The following is a 22,970-nucleotide window of genomic DNA, read 5'->3' as shown; positions in this document are numbered from 1 at the left end:
TCATAAAATGTAATTGCTACATTTCTGAGTGCTAGAGATGAAATGGTATCAACATTTGACGTTTTTAGTGTCCAGAATAACAGTATCAGGAATAAGTGAGTAGGGCTGGGCCATATCATACCGTTCATGGTAATACCGGTATAATGTTGGGCAATGATAAGAAAATGAAATATCGCGATAGAATATGGGTAAAACGCGCATGCGCAGTGCCTTTGTTTTCATATGCACATGGAGGAAAAAGCGTGCCGGCGACGGAGAATGAGAAGAGCGAAAGCGGATTGTTGAATGAAACGGATGAACCCGAACTGGTTTGTAAAAATGCTGCAACTTCAGTGATGTGGAACTGGTTTAGCTTTCGTCCGTCAGTTACACAACAAAGCACTATTTTTGGTAGCGCATGCTAGCGGGCCGTCGTTATTACCATGTTTTTTGGAAAATACGGCACACTTAAAATCAATCCTTTGATTTTTCTGAAAATCAACAGCGCCCATTATAATCCCGTGTGCCTTATGTAAGAATTCTGGTTGTGTTTACTGAACTTGAAACGATTTTATGTGGTACACAGCGCTCGAAAATCTGTCAGACGTCTTTGCTAAGCTACGAAGCCGCACCGCTTGATGGATTGTCGGAGCATTACGGCTATCGTAGGCAGGAGCCTCGCGGAGTAATACGTACTGTGCTTCAACATAATATTACCATATTGTGTGTGTATAAGCTCTTTTTAAGTTTTGTGGATATTATACATGGTTATGCTCAGGATATGTCGTCCAATTTCCACTGGAAATGCTTTTTGGTTAAACTGTCAGCAAGGAATTTGCATTTGCACTGTTACATTTTTATATAACTTTAATGCACATAAAAAAACAGCTGCTTGTTTAAGTGAAAATACATTGATGGGGTTTTTTGCACTAATAAAGTTGTGGAGTTGTAAAGTACTTTGTCTAGTGTCAGTTATATCGTTATCGCAAATTTTCAAATGTATATCGTGATAAATATTTTTGGTCATATCGCCCTGCTCTATAAGTGAGCATATTTACACATTTTCATGTGTTAGAGCCTCGACTTATTTTTCAGCAGATGAGGCCTGAGGATGAGGGTGGAAAGGGATGTAATGCTCAATTTGTCCTGCCGGATTAACAGTTTTAACGGTTTTTGTCTGGAATGGGTAAGCAAAGACTGCAGTCATACTACATGTACAGCAGCACAACAGCATCCAATGTTTTTACATGAACAGTCACACAGAAAACTTCAGTTGTGATTATTGATAAGCTGTGAGCAAAATAAAAGGGAAAAGTCACTACATTTGACATTTCTCTGCTCTCACTATAATATTGTTTGTGGTGCTCACAAACTTTCTGCATCCTCAGTATAAAACATGAACACAGACATCATGACGTCAGTCGCTGATTTGTGCCCTGTTAATGTCTGTTATGGTTTTGTGTTGGTTGTGTCAGAAGACCTGACATCATCAATGCCTCCTCACCATTTATACTGGCACTGAGGCCATGCAGTCCTCTCGTGGACAATAGGTGTCACCACTGAAGCAAAACGTCAACTTCAACATCAATACTGATATAGGACTAGAAGTTGAAAGAGGAAGCACAGTGATTGCAGTATTTTTATTTTGTTTTTGTCTTTTTCAACGTTTTCTCCAGAACTTCTTACTCTTCAAGCCGTCCAATATCTCCTTCTGTACAGTCCAAGATCTCTGCACTTTAACTGGTGGTAAAAATGGACACAATCGTACACTCTTGTTTTCAACCTGGCCTCTCCAACTGGCTGGGTTTACAAAAATTGAGTGGTGCGTGACCGGCTGAAACCACACCACAGCGTGGTTCATACGAGCAGACTTGTCAGTCACAAGTTGTTAGTCAGTGACCATCTTTTTAGCCAGCGCTGTTTTTCCCTCTTTTTACAGTTAAAATGACCAGAATTTACAAATGTGCTATTCATACCCAAAACGAATGACTGAGCCCAAAACCCATAATCCCATTAGGAAAGTATTTACAGAGATGGAGTTCAAAGGCAGTTTTCACACAAAGATCTGTAGGATCCAAAAATACTTTTGCAGGTGTCACCCCTGATGGCCATTAAAAAAAATGCAAGTATGTTGCATTATCCTCACTTTTCAAACCCTAAAGCGATGTCAGTCTTTTGTACTGTCTGGTTTTCAATCGATTTTGGTTGAAGTGTGTTAGCTGTAATTTATTTTAATTAAAAACAATTTGAAATAGGTATCAAATAAAGGTAAGAACTAGTTCAGTCTGGGAAATTGCCCCATGGTATGAGACAACTTGTGAGGTGCTCGGCCATGATGGACCTGTTACTATGACAACTGTTGAAGTGAGCTGGAAAAGGATACTTTTTTTACAAGGTATCCTTGTCTAAAGAACAGGGCCGTGGTTTATGAATCATTTTGTCGAATGCATCCTATTTTTTTTAATGTTGCTAAAGGTCAAAGGTCCACTGTTCAGGCTTTTGTGAGAGCTTTCCCATCAGTGTGTGAATGGGTGGATGACAGGTTGTGTAAAGCGCTTTGGGGTCCTTAGGGACTAGAAAAGCGCTATACAAATACAGGCCATTTACCATCATTAAAGATTTTGTTATTTGCCACAACTATGGGAGGTGGATATTTTTACTTGTTAGTGGTTCACATTTGTTGAGTCATACTGGTGTTTGCTCAAAAAGCGCAATTTAATTATTCCACCTGTCAGTAATCCAGTCAACATGTTCCTTTTGTTGTCTGACAACCCAGCATGTATGTCCAAATTTTCCTCTGTGTGACGAGATCTGGTGAGACTGTTTGAAAGCACATTCACAGAAACCTATCACAGTCACTAATTATGACTCCAATTGTAGCCATGCTCTGCATTTAAAGACACAGCATGCTTTGATTCTAGGCTCCTGTAGACAGGTTGCTTTTGCTCTGTGTCACAGCCATCAAGCTGTTACCTCTTGTCAGAAATGAAAAGTTCTGCTATGTTAAAATGTATGTTAATCGCATTGTGGCTAATTAGAAAGATTGCTATTACTGTTTTGTTGCTTTAGTAGTGCAAGAGTGGCTATGAGCAGGTGTCTGTTGACTGACGGAGGTAACAATGACTTCACTGTTACACCTTTATTTAACTTTCTCGAGATCCTTCCATCCCTTACTAGCAACAGCGTCATCGCACAGGCCCTACTTAGCAACTTGTGACCCGTGGAAACCATGGAAGAGGAAGACCATGTCGCACCTCCTTGAGTTTCTGTCAGCTACTGTCTCCTTAACGTTCTCTTTTATTCTCCTGTGGTCATCCCTCCCCCACTTCTTCCTCCTGTTTTTCTCCTTACACACACATATGTTCACACACTCCCAAACCCTTTGACTCCAAAGCCTTACTTACCATATTTGCTGAGTAAATCATTCTATACCAGCATTCTCCATTTTCTTGAATGTTCCTGACACTTTTGGTCTTTTTATAAAAGGGTTAAAATGGTATCAGGTTGAGTTAAAGTTGATTCAGTGCTTTCAAAATGCATCTCGTCACCAATAGACATCGATATTCTTCCTTAAGTGATTCCTCGCCGTAGCATATTAGCCTTGGAGGTGGCGGGAATTACAGCTGTATTTTTTTTTCTTTTGTTTCCTTGCTTTTGTAACTGCTCTTCACTAAAGGAAACTTTCTTTTTACTACACACTTACACGCACATCTCAGTGACAAGTGACTAACTTTTTTAAATGTTGTAGAAGTACTGTGGCACCAAACCTGTTGAGTGTGTTTGTCATGCTTCTAGATATTTGTGTTGAGGAAATAACAGCTCACACTCGCTCTGAGAACCTGCTCACCATTTCCATCTGTAGTTTGTAATGCAGTTAAGTCAATGTGTCTTTGATTTAATGATTGCATTTGCAAACACCTGTCAGCGATCCTAACTCGCTGTTTCGCTTTGGGGGGTTTTTTCAGTTGAGAATAAATAACCTAAAACAGAATTATGAACAATGAAAGAGTTGCTTTTGTAAGTGTTTGTGTATCTGTGGGCGTTTGCCACATTCAGAGCTGAAGGTATGTGTGGATTGCCATTGAAAATAGGCACGCTCATTAGTGCCCTTTTGGCTACATAAAAATTAGCCACCTTTAATAGCTCAGTTAGCTTGCTAATAGTTAGTTAACTGGAGCAAAGCTGATGAAATGGTGAACATGATGTTGACTCCAGTTGTCTTATATTAAAAATGTAAGAGTTGTAACTTGGTGTTTTGCCAACCTACAAACAGCAGTGGCTCTGACTTGTAGTATTTTATTGTCAGCATATGAATGAATCCCCTTTGATCCCGTTTAATTCTGTTTGTGTACTTTTTTTTTCAGGTGTGGGAAAGTCATGTCTATTACTACAGTTCACAGACAAGAGGTTTCAGCCAGTTCACGACCTCACCATCGGTAAGACCACCTGCATCATGAAAATTGCTTAATTACTTTGTGCAGTATGAATGGCCATAAAGCCAGCTCTCAGCTTTGCAGTCTCCAGTATTATTGAAATGCAGATGCTGCTCATTTTACGTTTTCGCTCGCTTCTTCATTTTTCCCCGACACACTTGTGTACTTGGTCTGTACCACCACAAAACGTCTGCCCCTCTTCCTTCTTTCACACAGCCCTTCTTTGCATGTGATTGGCTCCATGGTGTGCCCATCAAAATAAAAACCCACCTCTGCCCTGTATGGATTCTCAGCAGTGCTGAATTCCATAGTGCTGTTTAAATCCGAGTGGGTCAGCGGCCTAAGCCATACACTGGATCTCTTGCCAGCTCGTGTGATCTATGTACAATGAAAGAATGAGTTGGAAATCACATGCTTTCTAAAGCAGCTTCAGCAGGAACACCACCCCTGCTACAGGGGAGGAGCCACTGATAAATAAATAAAATAAAATATAAAGCCAATATTTACGTCCAATTTTAGCCTTTGGCCTAAGAGCAGATATGTGATTTCAACTTCAAATTTGATCTTAAGCACAATGCAATTTATACTTTGTCGTGTCTGTGGGGCAATTTATGTTGGACTCAAAAACACAGATGACCCAGTAATTATAGCAGCTATAATATAATAACACACATTATGCATACCACTTGCGATCACTGGTTGTGTGACAAGAACAGCATGAAGCCATCACACAAGCCCCACAGCCTCCATCAGCATTATTTAAGATTGTAGATAAGATTGATTAAGGTTGTGTTTACATTGTGGTACTCTTCATGGTCTGTATAAAGGTGGATCTGGAGAGTATGAGATAAGTCCAAGTGGGTCCATCTCCTCAGCTTTGCTCATATTTAAAATTAAATGTCTGGCATCAGACCTCTCCACAAATCTCTCTTCCTGTGAACTAGGCTGAGGGATCTATACGCTTGTGCAGTAAGAAAAGCATAGCAGTGTCATTTGAAAATTGTAAAACTATTTCTGAAACCCTGTCATTGACCCCGATGTGCTGGGCTTGACTTCTCCAACAGAAATTATAAATGGATTTTCATCATCTCGGTTAAAATCAACAAATGGCTGATCTGCAAAGCTTTTGAGGTGTTTCAAGTGCTTACTTGTCAAACTGCGATAATATTAAGGACATTATCCATATCCTGCACATTGCCTGCAGGCAGATGATAATGGATATTATATAGAATCGACCTCTAGCTTGAATACAGACGCCATGTCTTTTTAAAAGCATTTGATTGCTATCAGAATCCATCAACAGATAATTAACAGTTAAGAAAAAAGTCTTCTGTGTAAGATCTGTGTAGCTTTTATTTAGAAAGGGTTATTCACCCATCTTCTGTGATTGTGTCTATGCAGGTGTGGAATTCGGCGCGAGGATGATCACTATAGATGGCAAACAGATCAAATTGCAAATCTGGGATACGGTAATATATATACTGTTTTTCTACCTTTTCTTTTTCAAACAGAAAATATAACTTGAATTTGTTTCCTCAACTGTAAGTGTATTTAAGTCTTATAAATGTAGGTTTCAAGCTTGTTAGTATAATGTGGCAGGAATGTATTGAATTTTGTTTGGCTTTTATTTTTTCTGAAAACTGCAACATTATTATTATTTTATTATTATTTAACTTATGTGCAGCACTGCAGAACAAGGACCCTTTTCGCTTGTTTGTTTGTTTGTTTATCTAAAATGCATGCATGCATTATGGGACAGTCCCAGAAAATGATGTAACATTGTGACTTTTGGATTGGTGGACTGTGATTTTTCACAGCTTGCACTTACAGCTTTAACCAGCAGATGGCGTTAGAGCTCTGTGAATACTTGTTCTCTGGTCTTAAGGAAGCAGTGTGAGAAAAGGGACCAGCATTTCAGTCCTGGTTCTGTGGTCCCAGGATAGTGCATTTGGGGGGGCCCACCAGTGAAATTATTGTCTTTACCTGGTTTTCCGGGTTTGGCCAAAGTGAAAATCTCAGCAACAAATTTTGATTTGTATAGTACATAATCTCCTAATAGTTAGAGAAGCCACTTGGGTTATTGTGCAGGCTGCACTTGCCACATGTATGCTTGTGTGTTTCTTTATGCACGCCTGTTGGCCAGATGGCAGACAGGCACAGCTTTCCCTCTCTTTCACCCTTATTTATCATTTATTCACTAATAGCATTACTGGCTGGTTGACAGCTCCTTGAACATCTCGCAGACTGCTCTAGTGACCAGCTAACTTGGTGTTTGCTGCACTGACTGACCAAACTTCTGAATGGCTTTCTAGCCGGCTAACTTACCCAGCTTGTTGGCTGTCCTTACTAGTTTTCTGACTCACAAACCAACTGCTTCGCTGGGTGAGACGTTGACAGCCTGGTCCCCTGACTGGCTGAATGATTCACCTCCCTGTCTTTCTGACTGTCTGGTGTTTCAGATGAGGTCAGAGCAGCATGGGACTTGCAGCTGCAAGGATAGAGTGTCGTTTTGTTTTCTGCTCGGGCTTGGACGAACACAGGCGACATTGTTACTGTACATTGAATAGCAAGAGAACATGAATAGATATTGCACTGGGGGGGGTTGTAAGAATACCGGATGATGAAAATAATGAAGGAAAGATGGCTTTCTTCGATTACTTAAAAGATGAGTGATCGAAGAAAGACATAGAAAAAGTGAGATAACGAGGGGATGATAATAATGTAGTTTACTGAACAAGGTGACCCAGAGAGCCAGCTTGACTAGCAGAGCTAGTCCTTCTGTTCATCATAAATATGGAGAAACAGCAAGGTTAGACATACAAGCAGAGAGAAAGAAAGGGATTGTGAAAGATAGATGGAGAATGAAAGAGAACTCTATTGTATCCCATTACAGGCTGTGCTCTGTCCTGTCCTCTCCCCAGCTAACTGAAAACCCAGAGCTGGACTCTGCTAGAGAATCAGGACTGATGTATAACATGTATTAGGACTAGACAACATGGGAGCTTGCAGAAGAGCTCAGCTGTTTGAATGAATTGCAGAGCTAAAAAAGCAGACCTGTGAAGCCAAAGTCTTTGTTGGGGCCCTTGAAAAACCGACAACTCTGCAGGTGTCTGCAGACATTTCAATTATTCAGCTTTCAATTTCTGTTTATTAATATATGCATGTGTTTCTCCAGGCTGGTCAGGAGTCGTTCCGGTCCATCACCAGGTCTTACTACAGAGGAGCGGCAGGAGCACTCCTAGTCTATGACATCACAAGGTAACAATCAGTCGGTCAATCATACACATGCTAGCTGTGTGTTTATAAGACACAATGCAATCGAGATGAACCGCAGTAGAACTACAGTCACATTACAAGCATCCTTTCCTCACTATGGATAATCTCCACTTGTATGTTATGAGCATGTTGTGATATCATCGTGGACTGTATATAAATGACTGGCGTCACCCATTAGTTGCTAGTGTTGAATGCTAACCATTGTCATCTGCTGGCTTACCAGCTATCCCTGAAAGTTAAATTACAGCACTGATAAATGGAAGTGACCTTAGCGAGCTAAGAAACTAGCAATGAGGCTAGATCAGATGTTGTTGACAGAGGTATCCCTAATACTTAATTTATCCAAAAGTTATAAAGATACTCGTGTAAAAATCATCATGGTGCTGTTGAAAAAGAAAGGATGGCCAAAGTCAGTAGCGCATTTTGGCCGAGCTGTTTAAAACCCACCAGCAGTTCAACACTGTGAGCCATAGAAACATATATATTGTCATTTACTAGTTTAATTACCTTCAATTGTGATGATTGAGTTTCATATTCTTAAGGGGTTAAATGTTTTCTGTCCCGTGACTTTTTGTCCAGGGTAATTCATTCAGGATTTCCACTCCACCAACTCATGATAATCCATTTTCTTTGGAATATTTATGAGCCCCAGTGGAAGAATCCTACCCTTCATAGCTCTGACATTCTATATGCAGTTGCAGTCAGTTGACTATGGAGTCGGCCCTTTTGTTGTCCTGAATTTTCTGTTACATAAACACATTTGCAATGGTAGACGCTCACATTAAACTGGCAAAAGTTTTAAGTAATGTTTGCGACAATATCCCTAATACACTCATCTCAGGCATATGTCCACCTGCTGTCCAAACCTAATATTTACAAGGGTCAGTCAGAAAACAGTTGGCTTTAAGGGAGGGTGGCCGTAAAGGGGGAAGGGTTCAATGCTTGTTTTAGACAAAGAATGCACCAAGGCCCACTACAAGCTGAATAAGGATCATTTTGAATGTTGAGTCTCACAGAATTGCTATAGTAGAGTGAAAAATAAAATGCTGGAAATGAGCAGAACAGATTTTGTTTTTCATTCAAGTATTATTAAGAACTGGGACACTGGAGTCCACTGAAGAGACTTCAGACAGCAAGGTTTGCAAAATCGCGAGCCCGACGTCCCGGAGCTAGCGATATCTCCGGTCGGGCGACCAAAATCTATCTCAGCCCCGTTCGTCGGGCTATATGATAACCCGACGGGCAGGGCTAAGAGCAATTTTGCGAGTCCTGGACATTATAGGATGAGCTGGGGGAAAAAAGGCCAGTGTGGGGTCAGATATGTAATGACATCCTGTCAACTGTGATTCGGTGATAAAGATTCATTATATCAGTAGTTTATAGCTCACAGTCTTAGTGCCAGTTGTACTGTCTCCAAGTGTTTTTTTAAATCAGAACATTTTTATTATATATTAAGTTTTAATTCCAACCCTGTTGATTGTATGAATGAAATTTTCTGAAATTAAGAAAAGAAAATTCATTTATTCAGGTGCACTGGTGTGTTTTAAAGGCCCCGACCATTAACTGCATTGTGTTTGAAACCAGCTGGCGAATCGAGCTTTGATGATCTGTCTCTCTTTCGTCTCTTGTTTCCTTTCATGTGTTTGCTGTAGATACTCTAATAAAAGCAGCAATCCTAGTAAATGACAATTCACCCGTTAGTGCTCAGGTATATGAAGAGTTGAAAACTGTCTGGAGATGTATTCCCATCACATTTGTCACCTGTAAGAAATTAAACTGAAGCAATAATTATTGCGAATAATGTGCATAAAGGAGTTACAGAGGTAGATGTATATTTTTCAGGATGAGGGAGTTTTCTGTTTAAATAGTTGGCGTAATCGCAAGAGGAAGTGGCACACACATCAGTCACCAATTTAAAAGGAAACGGCAGATCTGTAAAATCAGTTATGTTTATGCGTCTGCGTGACAACAGCTGCTTTATCTGGCATGCTTTCAGTTTGATCTCAATGCAGTCATAGTGAAACCATCAATCTGTGCTTGTTTGAACAGAAGGGACACTTTCAACCACTTGACGACCTGGTTAGAGGATGCCCGCCAACATTCCAACTCCAATATGGTCATCATGCTCATTGGCAACAAGAGGTAACATGTTTTTTGTTTGTTAGTTTTCCCCCCTCCCCCCTTCTACAGTGATGGCTGCCCACTGCCCTACATAACGCTGTACCATTAATAGTGTGTTTTACAACATGTTGCTGTGCAACGATGACTTGTCTGACTTTGTTTTTTATGGCTGAGTCTGGTCATAATTTTACTGTGTCACTAAGTGTGTAATTCAGTCACTTCTGCTTTTCTCCCCCAGACACACTCTGTGCTCAAGCTTACATAACACACCACCGTGTAAGAAACTTGTCACAACAAGTGACGTCCATTGCTAAATGTGCTTTAATATTTACATCTTACATGAGGAAGTTTCTTTCCACAGTTCTCTTCAGCTGGTATTGAACAAACTGCTTGCTCACTCATATTCTGTAAGATGATATGTAGCTTTTGATACAATTACAGACACATTGGCATTAACTCTGTCGTTTAAAAAGACATTTACTTTGTGTGATCTGAGGTGGAATTGTTAAATTTAGAAAACGGCAATCTATACTAAGCTAGCAGTAAGTTAGCCACCTAAAAGCAGAAGGCATTACTCTCTTACTCTCTGCTGCTAGACATTTCCCAGTCAAGACCTTAAAGTAGCTTCATGATATCATGAAGTAGCAATTCAATTCAATTTTATTTATATAGTCCCAAACCACAACATCAGTCACCTCAATGAGCTTAAGGATAAGTTTTCAAACAAGAAAATATTAATTTGATATATGTTATATGTCCGGTTTTGCCTTGTGTTTAAAAAATCCTTCCAAAATGTCTTGGATCTTTATCCAGATCAACTCCAAAATCTAATCACTTCTGAGTTGTTGGGCCAATCCCAGTGTCTGGTAAAATGTTTGTGTAAATCCATCCATGACGTTCTAAATAATCCCACTAGTGAACAGACAAGCCAAATAACATCCTTGGGTAATGTAGGTACAGATGGTACAGATTTCTTGGGATTTACAAAGAGAGCATAAAATGTTTAATTTGTTTTTGTTTAATTTATATTTCTCATCATTTTTCTTAAATGAGTAGTTACCAGAAGTACACAAAATACAAGCCCCTCACAAGAATGGACCCAGAGAAAATTCAGTTACGCGCTATACTTGTAATGAGTTTGGCTACAAGGGTGCTTCATTTTTAAAAAACATAGTTTAAAGTGATCTTTTGCAATTTCTACCAAAATTGCTTTTGTAAAATCAGTAATCCTGTAGCAAATAAGGATACACGTGACCAACACTGAACTGCCTAGCAATTTAGTTTGTAATTCATGGCTTGTTACATCATTTTATAATTGATTGTATCTATTGTTTTAGTGACCTGGAGTCAAGGAGAGAGGTGAAGAAAGAGGAAGGTGAAGCATTTGCCAGAGAACATGGACTCATATTCATGGAGACCTCAGCTAAGACTGCCTCTAATGTAGAGGAGGTAATGCCATACACGCAACCCTACCAGCTTTCACCACCTATTTATCTGAATTAGGAATTTGCCTCGGAGGTCAGCATTATATTTGAATATATTTTAGGAAGTCTTTATAATCACAGTCAGCTGGTTGTGATGGTGGTTCATCTGAAGATGGTGATAGCCCTGCTAAACATCTGCTTATTGTGAGTATGTTATCACATAAGCGCTGCCATAGGCTCATAGACGAAACACATGGACTGTATATAAAAAATCAGCATAACTTGCTGGTGAGGCCAACATGGAGGGTCTTTAACTTGCTTTCTTTTTAATGGCCAGCAGGGGGAGAGTTCTTTCTTTACTTTTTCTTTTCTTTTTTCTTTTTTTTAAGGAGTTTAGTTTTATAGAAATATATTTTTAAAAAATGGCCCCCAGCTTCCTCGATCTGGTCTAGATTCTGGTCTTTTTGTGTACACCATACTTGTTGTTTTGTATCACATTTAGTTAAAAGGGAGAGGAAGGATATGATTTAGTGTGGACCTACCTTGTTACTGATTCTTGGGTGTGCTGTGTCCCTCAATTTCTGAGTCAGAACCCACCCTTTGCTCAGTGTCCAGACACCAAGACTTTAACTGCCAAAACACTCACATTGCAGCACCGCAACAGGACTAGCTACAGGATTGCAACGAATCGCTACAGCCATCATGTATATACAGTCTATGCATTCAGCCCAGGTTGGGAACTTTCATGCATAATCATATATTCCTTTCTCAGATATATAAAATCCCCAAAGTAACAATATGGATGGAAAAATATTTTGTCCATTGAATTAGTAAAGTATAAGCTGTGTTTCTGAAGCAAACATACAGACAAAACAAATTTTCATTCAGGTTTAATTTGTATTCAAAATCACTATTCAGGTCAGATAAATGCTGAAAACCCAACCTCTAAAGAAGCCTATAAAGAATTCATAGACTTCCTGCTGTTTGTGGAACACATTAATCAAGCACAATTCATCTTTGTCCTTTTATAGGTCCAAAGTACATTGTAAGTTTCTAACATAAATCTTCTAGTTAAGTCAGTTTTTTCATTCTTACACAAACTGAATTTTAAATGCTTGTTATTTTTAAAAGATGTGCAAATATGTCTAAAAATATAACGGTACCCCTTCATTTTCTTACACGCCCCTAATATTCCTGTATTTGCCATTCAGTGCATTAGCTTTAACAAATTACCTGTAAAAAGTTTTATTGGGGCTCAGAAACACAGTAACACAAAATCAACTTTGTGTCTAACTTGCAAACTCACAGTCTTCAGTCTTCCTCGTCAGTTGGTTTCTGGCCTGAAAAGCCTCAACATTTGTAATGTAATTCATCGTCTGGAGCCAGAAAAGACCATATTTTGACAGTAGGGCCAAATGCAAAGTTATCAGCTAACAATGGCAATCTTGGTTAGAGAACTGCATACAAAAACTGTATGGATGCAACATGTAGACACAGAAACCTGATCGATAAAATGTACAGAAACTGGAGTACAAGATGTTTGAATGTCTCAAGCGGCAGGCCTGAGGATTTGTCTGATAATTCCATAAAATTCTCCACCAGAGGTCATGACTAATAGACCACAATCAGGTGGCTGTGTTGCCACAACTCTAACTTTAAAGCTTAAAAAACAGGTAAGATACTTTTTAGCGATTGCAAGATTGTTTATAAAATAGAAAACTGGAACTGCATATAAAAAGTTTTCGGCAGTTCCACGATAGCTTAATTTACCAGCCTGGATGTGGCGACTTGTTTACTGCCCTTAAACACTACATAACTTTTTTTTTTTAATGACCAGCAATAACTGTTGTTCCAATAAGACTTGTGGTTTTATAGACGTCTGTCAGAAAACAACCCTCTGCTCTGACCTTCACAAACCCTTTCCTTCATAATCTCAGTCATCCAAGCCCATGGTGTAAGTGTGAAGTATTTTAAGAGTTAGACAAGAGAAGATTGTCCAGGATGTTATCGTTGTGATTGAAAACTTGTTACCCAAATAGCGTGGTTTCTCAGTTAGACTCAGCCCTGGCTCGTCACATCTGGCTTCAGAACACCAAAAAACACCATGTAAATGATTTTCCACTCTCTGTGAAGAAGACGCTCAGTTGAGGCTTCAAACCTGTACTTTACAATCCATTGGGTGACATCCATCTTTCATATACTGTCTATCCCAACAACACATGTATTTGTTTTTACATGTTCCATGATAAACGAGTCAGTGCACATTTTGGATCAGTAGTAAAAGTCAACACACATTTTTTTTTCTTGTTATAATGTTCTGTGTCACAGATTTAACATTTGACTAAATTCCACATCAGACTCAAACCTCCTGATTAACCAGCAGTGTCAAGGATCACAATGGTGGTGTATAACCTTACCAGGCTCACAGTAGTATCACAAACCCCAGTTGGCACTCTGAGCATCCTTCTCCACCCCTGAGAGAGACACACCCCTGGTGATGTTGTGTGTAATGAATGCATGGCGTCGTCTTCTGGGACCCCTCTCTCACTTATCCAATCACATAAATCCTATCCTACACAGTGCAGCATGCAAGCTAGGAGCACGGCACTGTATGTTCGTGTGTGGGTGGGTGTCAGTGGTGATTTGGTTTTGGGGTTTTTTGGGTGCGTGTCTTGTTTTGCTTTTATTTTCCCCCAATCTCTCCTTCATACCGTCTTACGCCTGGCCTATATCATGCAAACACATACACCAACACCACTGATGAGTTGAGTCCTCTCATGGGTTAAGATAAGGGGGAGGTGTGCGTGTGCGTGTGCGTGCATGCGCGCGTGTGTGGTATGATTAATTTGTCTCATTAGTGTCCTCTGAATTCTCCTGATACCACTCCTCTCCACCCTTCCCTTCATCTCTCCTCGCTCCATCCCTCCTCATCCCTTGACGTCCATCATTTGCTCTTTAGCTCTCCTCCTTTACCTCCCCCCATCCTGCTCCACCATTCCTTTCTCCCTCCCCCCTCCTCCAACGTGTCTTCCTGCCCTTTTTTATTCATTTTATCCTCCCCCAATTCCCTCCTCTCCTGCTCTTCAACCCATCGCCTCCCCTCCTCTCTCGAGCAGTATATCAACCGGTTATAGTTCATACATATTCATAACCTCCACCCCGCCTCCCCTCACAGCGACATTCAGCAGCCAATCAGCATGCTGGGTTTGTCGTCAGGGTCTGTGGGTGGACATTGAGGCTGATAGGATGGTCCTTACAGATAGATGGAGAGAAATTGCTGTAAGCACCTTTTCATCATCTCTTCTGCCCACCCTTCCTTCACTAAGATCCTATCCTTAACCTCTGCTCGCTTCTATTCTTGTTCACCAGTCTTTCTTCTTATATTTCTTCACTTCTGCTGTTTTTTTTGTTTTGTTTTGTTTTTTGCCCACTGCTTAATTGCTTGTTTACTTTATTTTATGTTTTTTTTATCAGCCATGTAATGGTTTTTCACTCTCTATTCTTTGCCCTATCACCATCTATAAATCTTCTGTAGTCACCTCAGTTTTCTCCCTCTTGTTTTCACTTTCTACACATATCTTCAGGTCCATTAGTTTAACTCAAAAAAAGAAACTCTAAGTACATTTGGTGGTACAGAGGGTGCAGTGATGAGTTGAAAAAGGGAAAGAGGACAGCATGAGGAGGACAGAGTACACTAGAGTGCACCCTTGGGCTCGGTCTATTTCCGACAGGGTGTCAGATAGAAGTTCAGGACATATTTTCAGTTCTTGAACATTCCTTTTTTTCTGATGAGGCTTAGTTTTGACTGCCATTGCTTATATGAGTCAGCATTGTTAGATCATTCCTACATAGAGTGAAGGTTATGACATCTGAGCTGGTGTCGCATTTCTAGTTATCCCAGCTGCTCTTGAGCTCGGACCCTTGAGACAGAAAGACTCCCCCTGGAGACGAATGCATCGATACCGTAGTCATAGGCCGGTCACTCAGGGAGATTAATTCTACTTTATTCAATCATCTTTGATCCTTGCTGTGCTCTTAGTAAGCCCAAAGTAAGTGTGTGTGCGTGTGTGTGTGTGACAAACTTTGTATTGTCTGCTTGTGTGTTCTGCTCAGATCTCTTTTGCTGATCTGCTCAAAAGGGCAACTGCATCTTCTAACAAGGTCTTACGCCATATCGCCTTAACTTCTCAAAGCTGGCTTGAAGGGCTTGGATAGTATTTGCAGAACAATCATACTTCTCAGTAGTAGTGTACATCATAAGCTCTTTAAGCCTTAACAAAACACAATTTTGAGAACATCTTCCAAAGAGCTCAGGGGTGCCAAAAGCCCCAATTTTACTCTTCTTTCTTTCTGTCTATATAATTTGGTAAATTGCAAGTTATGATAAATGTGTAGCTCTGAAGTCAAATATGAGATATCTTTAACATGTTTGAGCTAATTTGTTCTAAAGAATCAAAACACAAAAACACCAGACATAACTCCCACTGAATTTACATGTGAGAAGCATAGACTGAATATAAAAGATGGACCTACATGCCTTCTATTGAGCTGTTAAAGAGGCTGCAGAGTTATACAATTGTGTGCTTACATGTTAGAAACATAGTTTGCAGAAGAAGCCTTTTAAACTTTTAAGTTAAAGTTTTTCTGAGGGTTTATTTTATTAGATTGTCATTTTCTACATGCAGCTTTTATGTCGCATGCAGCATGATGTCACCTTTTTTTAAAAAAATCTTTCTTTAGGTTGACTTTTTTTTTCTTTACTAATTTTAGGGTTAACTTAGCATGCAAATACTTAACATTATTTTAGAAGCATGACTAATCATACAACACTTTATGAAATGCATTTACTTAAGACTGATATTAGCTGCTTGTGGATTCATTGGTGTTAGTGTGTTTGTTGTCCAATAAGTAACTTAAAGGTTTGAAAGGATTTGCTTGTGCTTTAAATAGCTGAAGTCAAGGTATGTCTGACCTAGCCTAGCAGTTAGCATTTTTTCCAGAGTAAGCACAGCTGCGCAGACATTTTATGCCTTTATCATGTCGAGACTGCACCATCGAACACAGATATTTTGGGGACCGTTTTTGGTTATCATTTGTGTGTTTTTCGACTCACATAAACTTGTGAATTTATTTGTGTTCAGCAGCCAACACTTAAATATAGATCGTCTGACTTTGTTACTTGCACTTGACACACCTATATGGAATATTTAACAGATCGGTTCATGCTTTGTGCCACTGATGTGAGAGAGGGCATAAAACTGGGAGTGGTAAGTTCACTGATGTCAAGTTTCAAAGTTCTGTGAGGTGTTTTTGAGCTGTGACGGGAAGCTCGGGCTGCAGCTGAACAGTAAATGGCTGAAAGTCAGAGCCTGGTTATGTTACTGAAACTTGAATTTGCTTTGCATTCCTAATGACACGAGGCTCATTTATAGGAGTCAGCATAAAAAGATGGTTTTAACCTTCCTGTCCTCTCTGTCTGTTTCACTTCCTGTCTCTACGGCAGGCTTTCATCAACACAGCCAAGGAGATCTATGAGAAGATCCAGGAGGGAGTGTTTGATATCAACAATGAGGTGAGATACTGTGTTCCTCCTGTGTTGTTTTTTTTTCCTCCCTGAGCCTTCTTCTCTCTTCTTTGTTCTTCTCTTTCCTTCCCCTCTTCTTCCTCAGTGTGGTTTTGCAGCAGTGTGTGTGGTTTGCCATGCTCCCTCTCTTTCAAAAAGAAGGGGAAAAAAGCCCTCCACTCAGCTTCCTTTGACTGCAGCCAAGCAAAACTCCCAGTGTTCCTCCTCTCCTCTGCTCTATTTTCCACACACACTCTCTTCACTTCTTAGTTTGCGCTCTCTCCCTGTCTCAGTCTCCCTGTCTCACTCTCTCTGTCTCTCTCTCGGCATCTTGCCAGCTCATAAATTCCTCACATCCCACAAGGTCTCAGTCATTGGGCAAGAAAACAAACACTCAGCCAGCCAGTCAGACTGGAAGCTGCCCATCCAGCCAAATAGAAAGTTTGTGAACCAGACATTGAGATTCATATCATCATCTTAGTGAAAGACTAAGTGTAAGAAAGGCTAATTTCACATAAAGAGTGCAAAATCCAAACACTCGGAATCCATTCATTAAAATTCAGAGCACTGTTATTTATACAGCGTGACAGGAGTGAACTCAAAGTGCTTTCCCAGTGTAGGAAAAAGGATTAACATTCCAAGTATGGAAAAACATACGGAATAGACTGTGACAGCACTGAATGGTGAGTTTAAAAGGAGAAGGATGTATACAGATTCAAATTGAAATGAAATAAACAATTACAATAAATAATAAAAAATGGCTAACTGTAATAGAAATGCACTGACTGCAATTTTCTTGGCCAATTTCTGTTTTGGTTTTTGTTTTTTTGTGGGGGTTTTTCCTTCTTGTTCTCCCCCAAGTATAAGCTCCCTTGTCACAAGGGGTCACCACAGCGGGTAGCTCCGGATGTTTGATTTGGCAGAGTTTTACACCAGATGCCCTTCCTGACACAACCCCAAAGGGGATTTGTGTCTTCTGCCGATACCGATTTTAGCTGATTCACGTTTTCTATCTACGAGCTCTGACAGCATATACAGACTAAATAATTACATAATATTTTTTTCTTGATAAAAGAAATCCCTCAATTTTACAGAAAAATGCAAGTTATAGTTACTCATTGTGGTTAAAGTCAGGACCTGTTAACACAAATATCACTGTAGGTTCAAGATCTTTTTCCACATTATTAAACATATTTAGTTATAAACTTAAACATGACACAAGCTTTTGTAACATCCACAGTTGATAATACTGCCTACAATGCTCTGATTGGCTGTGATAATAATGCAACCCCATGATGAATCTCTGAAGGTGAATCTCCATCGAGAGGCTAATATCAAGTTCACTGTGGACGTGCACCGAGTTGGCTCTCCAGTCCAGATGGTTATCTCCAAATTGTAAAGCACATAAATGTGTTTCCTGTAGTCACATGATGTAAGTTGTGTAATGGCTCTCAAACACACACACATATGCAGAGTGCCAGAGTTTGGTGCCTGTCAGGCTCGCCAGCCCTCAAGTACAGGCAGTGGGCAGACAGAGCTGGAGGAAGCCAGCCACAGAGTGTTTTTGTTATTAGTAACAGTAAGACGGAGCGAAGGCAGGCCGGCCGGCCAAACCACATCAGCTGACTGGCTGCAAGGGAGAGCGAGGGAAGCCCCACCAGAAATGTTGGCAGTCACTATGAGAAAACACACACTCACTCTCACACACACATGGCCTTAGCTCAATAAATGTGATTTAAAGGCATACAGGGTTTGCCAGAGGCACTACTGCTACTGAATGTAGGAGGGGGGGTTACAGTGAGAGGAGGAGATAAATATATACAGAGGCAGAGAGCGAGTGAGGCTGAGACTGTGCTACAGCCACACAGAGAGAGACATGATGAAACACAGAGGGAAAGTGAGCACTACAGTGCAGAGAGAGGGAGGGAGAGATGAAAGTGTCTCCCTACCACCCACCTGCCTCTCTTTTTCCTCGTTTCTTTTCTTCTACAAGTGCTTTTCTTTTTTTCCCCCAGCGTCCTTGAGTGCTGCTGGTGTTTCCTTTTCTTTTGTGCTACGCAGCAGCACCTGTTGCTTCCTCTGTGATGAGATCTAATAGGAGCTCCCACAGGCACGGTTCAGTGTTAATCTCACCATGAAAGCTACAACACAGTCATTCTGAGGTGGCTTTATTTAGTCCAATACTGCGATTGCAATTTTTTGTTATAGCTGGGCCTGTTTTTCCATTTCATCGAGCTATACAGTATATGACTGTTTTTGTGTTTTAAAAAAAACGAAAAGAGAAGAAATCTATGATGCGAATTCGATTTTTGTTAATCTAACTGTGTCTAGACACCAATAGTAATCCTACAGTTTGATTGTACATGTACAATGACAATAAAGGGCTATTCTATTCTGTAACATTAGCTACACTGTGAATGATGCTATGATGCTATTAGTTGGATGAATCAAGTGGACATCAAGGCATTGGTTTGAAGCCTTATCCTGTTAAACATGCTTCACCACGGGACTACATTCAGACCCAAAAAAGTTTTCTGGTTAACTTTGTTACTGCCGACAGTTGCCAGCTTGCATAGCTCACTGAGCTCAGCTGCATGTTCGCACGCCGCCTTCTCCTAGCTTTAGCACACCTGTTGTTTAATAGGGGCCTGGTCCCACTATGGGCACAGTGAGAGACATCGAAAAGTCTGCGAAGGAGTGTTTGCTTAAACTCCCTTACAGGAATTTAAAGCTGTAACCTGAATGTTGCAGTAACATGAACCTTTAAGAATAATATAAACTGGTCTGCCCTGTTTTACGTGACATCTTACAGATGTCACAGGTAACTGGGTAAAGTGGTACCAGGACCAACACTGTCATGTCTCCGAAATGGCAAATAGGTCAATAAAATGGGTAACAACAACAGCAAACAAAAAAAAAGGACAAAAATCCCTGTTTATTTTAAAATATATTTCCTAATAGTGCCGATAGAAATACCTGCTCTTACCTTCCAAACTGTGCTGTTTACTTTGTTGGACATCAGCTGTTGCTTTCCGTCCCTCCCCTCCAGACTCCAGGTTCAGTTAGTAATTGCTTTAGCACTTTTCTACTCGGAGCACTTAAAGACTCAAAGATGAATTGATGCTGTGGTCTCTCACGCTGTCAATGCCTCTTTCGTGAAGCACTTTATGTTCTACTCATGTCTGTTTATTTTTATAGCTGCAACAAAAGCACTGTGCGCTAGGGCTGGGCCATATCATACCGTTCACGGTAATACCGGTATAACGTTGGGCAACAATAAGAAAATGAAATATCGCGATAGAATATGGGTGAAACGCGCATGCACAGTGCCTTTGTTTTTGTACGCACATGGCGTTTTTCCGCCATGCTTTTTCGCATGGCGGTGATGGAGAATGAGAAGGGCGAAAGCGGATTGTTGAATGAAACGGATGAACCAGAATTGGTTTGTAAAAATGCTGCAACTTCAGTGGTGTGGAACTGGTTTAGCTTTCGTCAGATACACAACAAAGCACTATTTTTGGTAGAGCATGCTAGCGGCCGTCGTTATTACTGTGTTGTTTGGAAAATACGGCACACTTAAAATCAATCCTTTGATTTTTCTGAAAATTGACAGTGCCCCTTATAATCCCGTGTGCCTTATGTATGAATTCTGGTTGTGTTTACTGACCTCGAGACGATTTTATGTACACGGCGCTCGAAAATCTGTCAAATGTTTTAGTACGACTTTGCTAAGCTACGAAGCCGCACCGCTTAATGGATTGTTGGAGCATTACGGCTATTGTAGGCAGGAGCCTCGCGGAGTGATACGTACTGTGCTTTAACATAATATTACCGTATTGTGTGTGTATAAGCTCTTTTTAAGTTTTGTGGATATTATACATGGTTATGCTGAGGATATGTCGGCCAGTTTCCACTGGAAATGCCTTTTGGTTAAACTGACAGCGAGGAATTTGCATTTGCACTGTTAAATTTTTATATAACTTTAATGCACGTAAAAAAACAGCTGCTTGTTTAAGTGAAAATACATTGATGGTTTTTTCTCCACTAATAAAGTTGTGGAGTTGTAAAGTATTTTGTCCAGTGTCAATTATATCGTCAGTTATATCGTTATCGCAAATTTTCAAATGTATATCGTGATAAATATCTTTGGTCATATCGCCCTGCTCTACTGTGTGCTCGACTGAAAGGTGACGTCTGTGGCCGGATTTTGACTATATTTACAAGTTAAATGGTCACTCAAAGAAAGACAGAGGCTGTCTTTACTTTGTTCTGCCACACTGTGCACTGCTGCTCTCACTCTGAAGCCTCACTGATAAACACAGCAAACACTATGGTGCTAGATACCACTGTGAAGTAGGAAAGTTTATGTGGGTTTTATTTAGCTGTGGACTAAAATCCACTAATATGGTTTGACAAAGGAGACACAGTACAGTGTTTTCACATGCTGAACAAGCAGAGTTCCCAATTCTCAAAAATTACAATCCAATGCCTGCCCAAGCGATGACTATCAGAATCACTGAATATTTGGCTAAATCATTAGTGGAGTTACAACCATGACTTATTATTCATGCATGCAAATTAGTTTGTGATTATTTTAGTGAATCCAACTTTTGTATGGGAACAGGTCTGTGCTATGTGTGAGAAGAGGTAGTGAGTAAAACACTAAAAATAGTCCATCTAGTATTTAAATTGGATGTAGAGTCATGGTTCTCATATGTTTTATGTAGACCGGAGAGAAAATAAGTGACCAGCTTGAACTAAACAGACAGGTGTCGGTATGAAATGTACAAAGAAATAATGAGGCCTCCCACAAGCATGTAATGGTGACATGGAGGCTTTATTCTGTTCTTGTTCAGATGAGATTTTTTATTTACCTTTGGTCTCTTTGTGTTTGTGTCCACGCAGGCTAACGGTATTAAGATTGGACCCCAGCATCCCACCACCAACTCCACACTGTCCAGTACCCAGGGAGGCCACCAGGCTGGAGGGGGCTGCTGCTGAAGCCCCAGAACGCGCCTCCTTAACCTCCAGCCTCGACCCTTCCTCCTCCTCGCCTGCTCCGACCCTCTTGCATTTCTACAGAAATGTCCAGGCTCTCTTAACAGTTTAACCTCTCTCTCTCTCTCTCTCTCTCTCTGTCTCTCTCTGTCTCTCTCCTGCTGCATTTTTTTCGCTGCATCTCATCTCCCCCGAGTCTCTTAACCATTTTCATGAGGTCTAGGAGCTGCACCCCAACCAGTCATCCTGCAGGTTTACGAGGACAGAGTCCGCCTCACCTGCAGATGTGCCCACCTAATTTGTAGTTTTTCCTCAGTAGATTTTGGTTAGACTTTAAGCTTTTATTTAAAATTCAACACGCAAACCTATCGGAGTGTTATTCCAGCAGTTCCTCTGAATTCTTTTGGGTGTTGTTGGGATGATTCAGTGCCGCAGGATCGCAAAGCTCTGCGGTGAGTCGACTTTGTCAAGATGGAGACATGACCGAGGGTAGACGTGAAACACTTAACTGGCTGGTTATATGGAATAAAGCGGGCGCTGTGTTTTGTCTATACACACATCTGTACATGTTTTTAAAGACCGTGTTGATAGCAGGACATGTTTCAACACGCTGAGTCGGTTTTCATTCTGTGCCTGTGTGTATAGGGATGATACAAGTATTCCACTGTCAGTCTGTGAGGTGGGGGAGGCTTCAAGTCGTTCTGTATTTTGTCCATAAAAAAATGTGCAAATCATGTCCTCTTTGTCCTTCCTTTTCCCTGCTTTTTGTCCTTGTTCTCTCTCTGTCCTTGTGCCCTTTTTGTTCATTTGCAGATGATTTGTATTACTGAACACTAAAAACTGCTTACACAGTGTTTTAAACCACGTGGAGAGAGAATAAAAGACCAAACTGTTGAGCGTGAACACGGATTCTTTGGAGAGATGTAAAAAAAAAGAAAGAAAAACAGGAAAGTTGAAATGATAAAGGGATGTCGAGAGCAGTGGTTACCATGATGAAGTTATGAAGTTTAAAAAAAAAAAAAAAAAGGAAAAATGAATTGGTAATTTAGGATTTTTTGGGGGGGGGGGTTGTTTTTCTTATTATTTTTCTATATTTATCAGGCGCTTTTTTTTGTGTATATATAGATCTTTAGATTTCTGTGGCTTTTTTTGAGCTGAAGCTTGGCATGTTGTTGT

The 22,970-nt window shown here is 40.4% G+C and overlaps 1 protein-coding gene across 1 annotated transcript in view; it reads left to right on the top strand.

Moving 5' to 3' along the window:
* rab2a (RAB2A, member RAS oncogene family) overlaps nt 1-22,746 on the top strand; it is a 28,332-nt gene extending 5,586 nt beyond the window's left edge. Inside the window, exons 2-8 of the mRNA XM_085141230.1 lie at nt 4,344-4,415; nt 5,814-5,881; nt 7,588-7,670; nt 9,738-9,830; nt 11,147-11,258; nt 16,737-16,805; nt 21,702-22,746. Coding sequence (XP_084997356.1) covers nt 4,344-4,415; nt 5,814-5,881; nt 7,588-7,670; nt 9,738-9,830; nt 11,147-11,258; nt 16,737-16,805; nt 21,702-21,797 — 593 coding nt within the window. The 3' untranslated portion in view covers nt 21,798-22,746. The remainder of the gene's footprint in view (nt 1-4,343; nt 4,416-5,813; nt 5,882-7,587; nt 7,671-9,737; nt 9,831-11,146; nt 11,259-16,736; nt 16,806-21,701) is intronic.
* Nucleotides 22,747-22,970: the final 224 nt, after the last annotated feature.

This window comes from Neolamprologus multifasciatus, chromosome 18, assembly GCF_963576455.1.
Source record: "Neolamprologus multifasciatus chromosome 18, fNeoMul1.2, whole genome shotgun sequence".
NCBI lineage: Eukaryota > Metazoa > Chordata > Actinopteri > Cichliformes > Cichlidae > Neolamprologus > Neolamprologus multifasciatus.
This window is presented reverse-complemented; position numbering and strand designations above follow the sequence as displayed.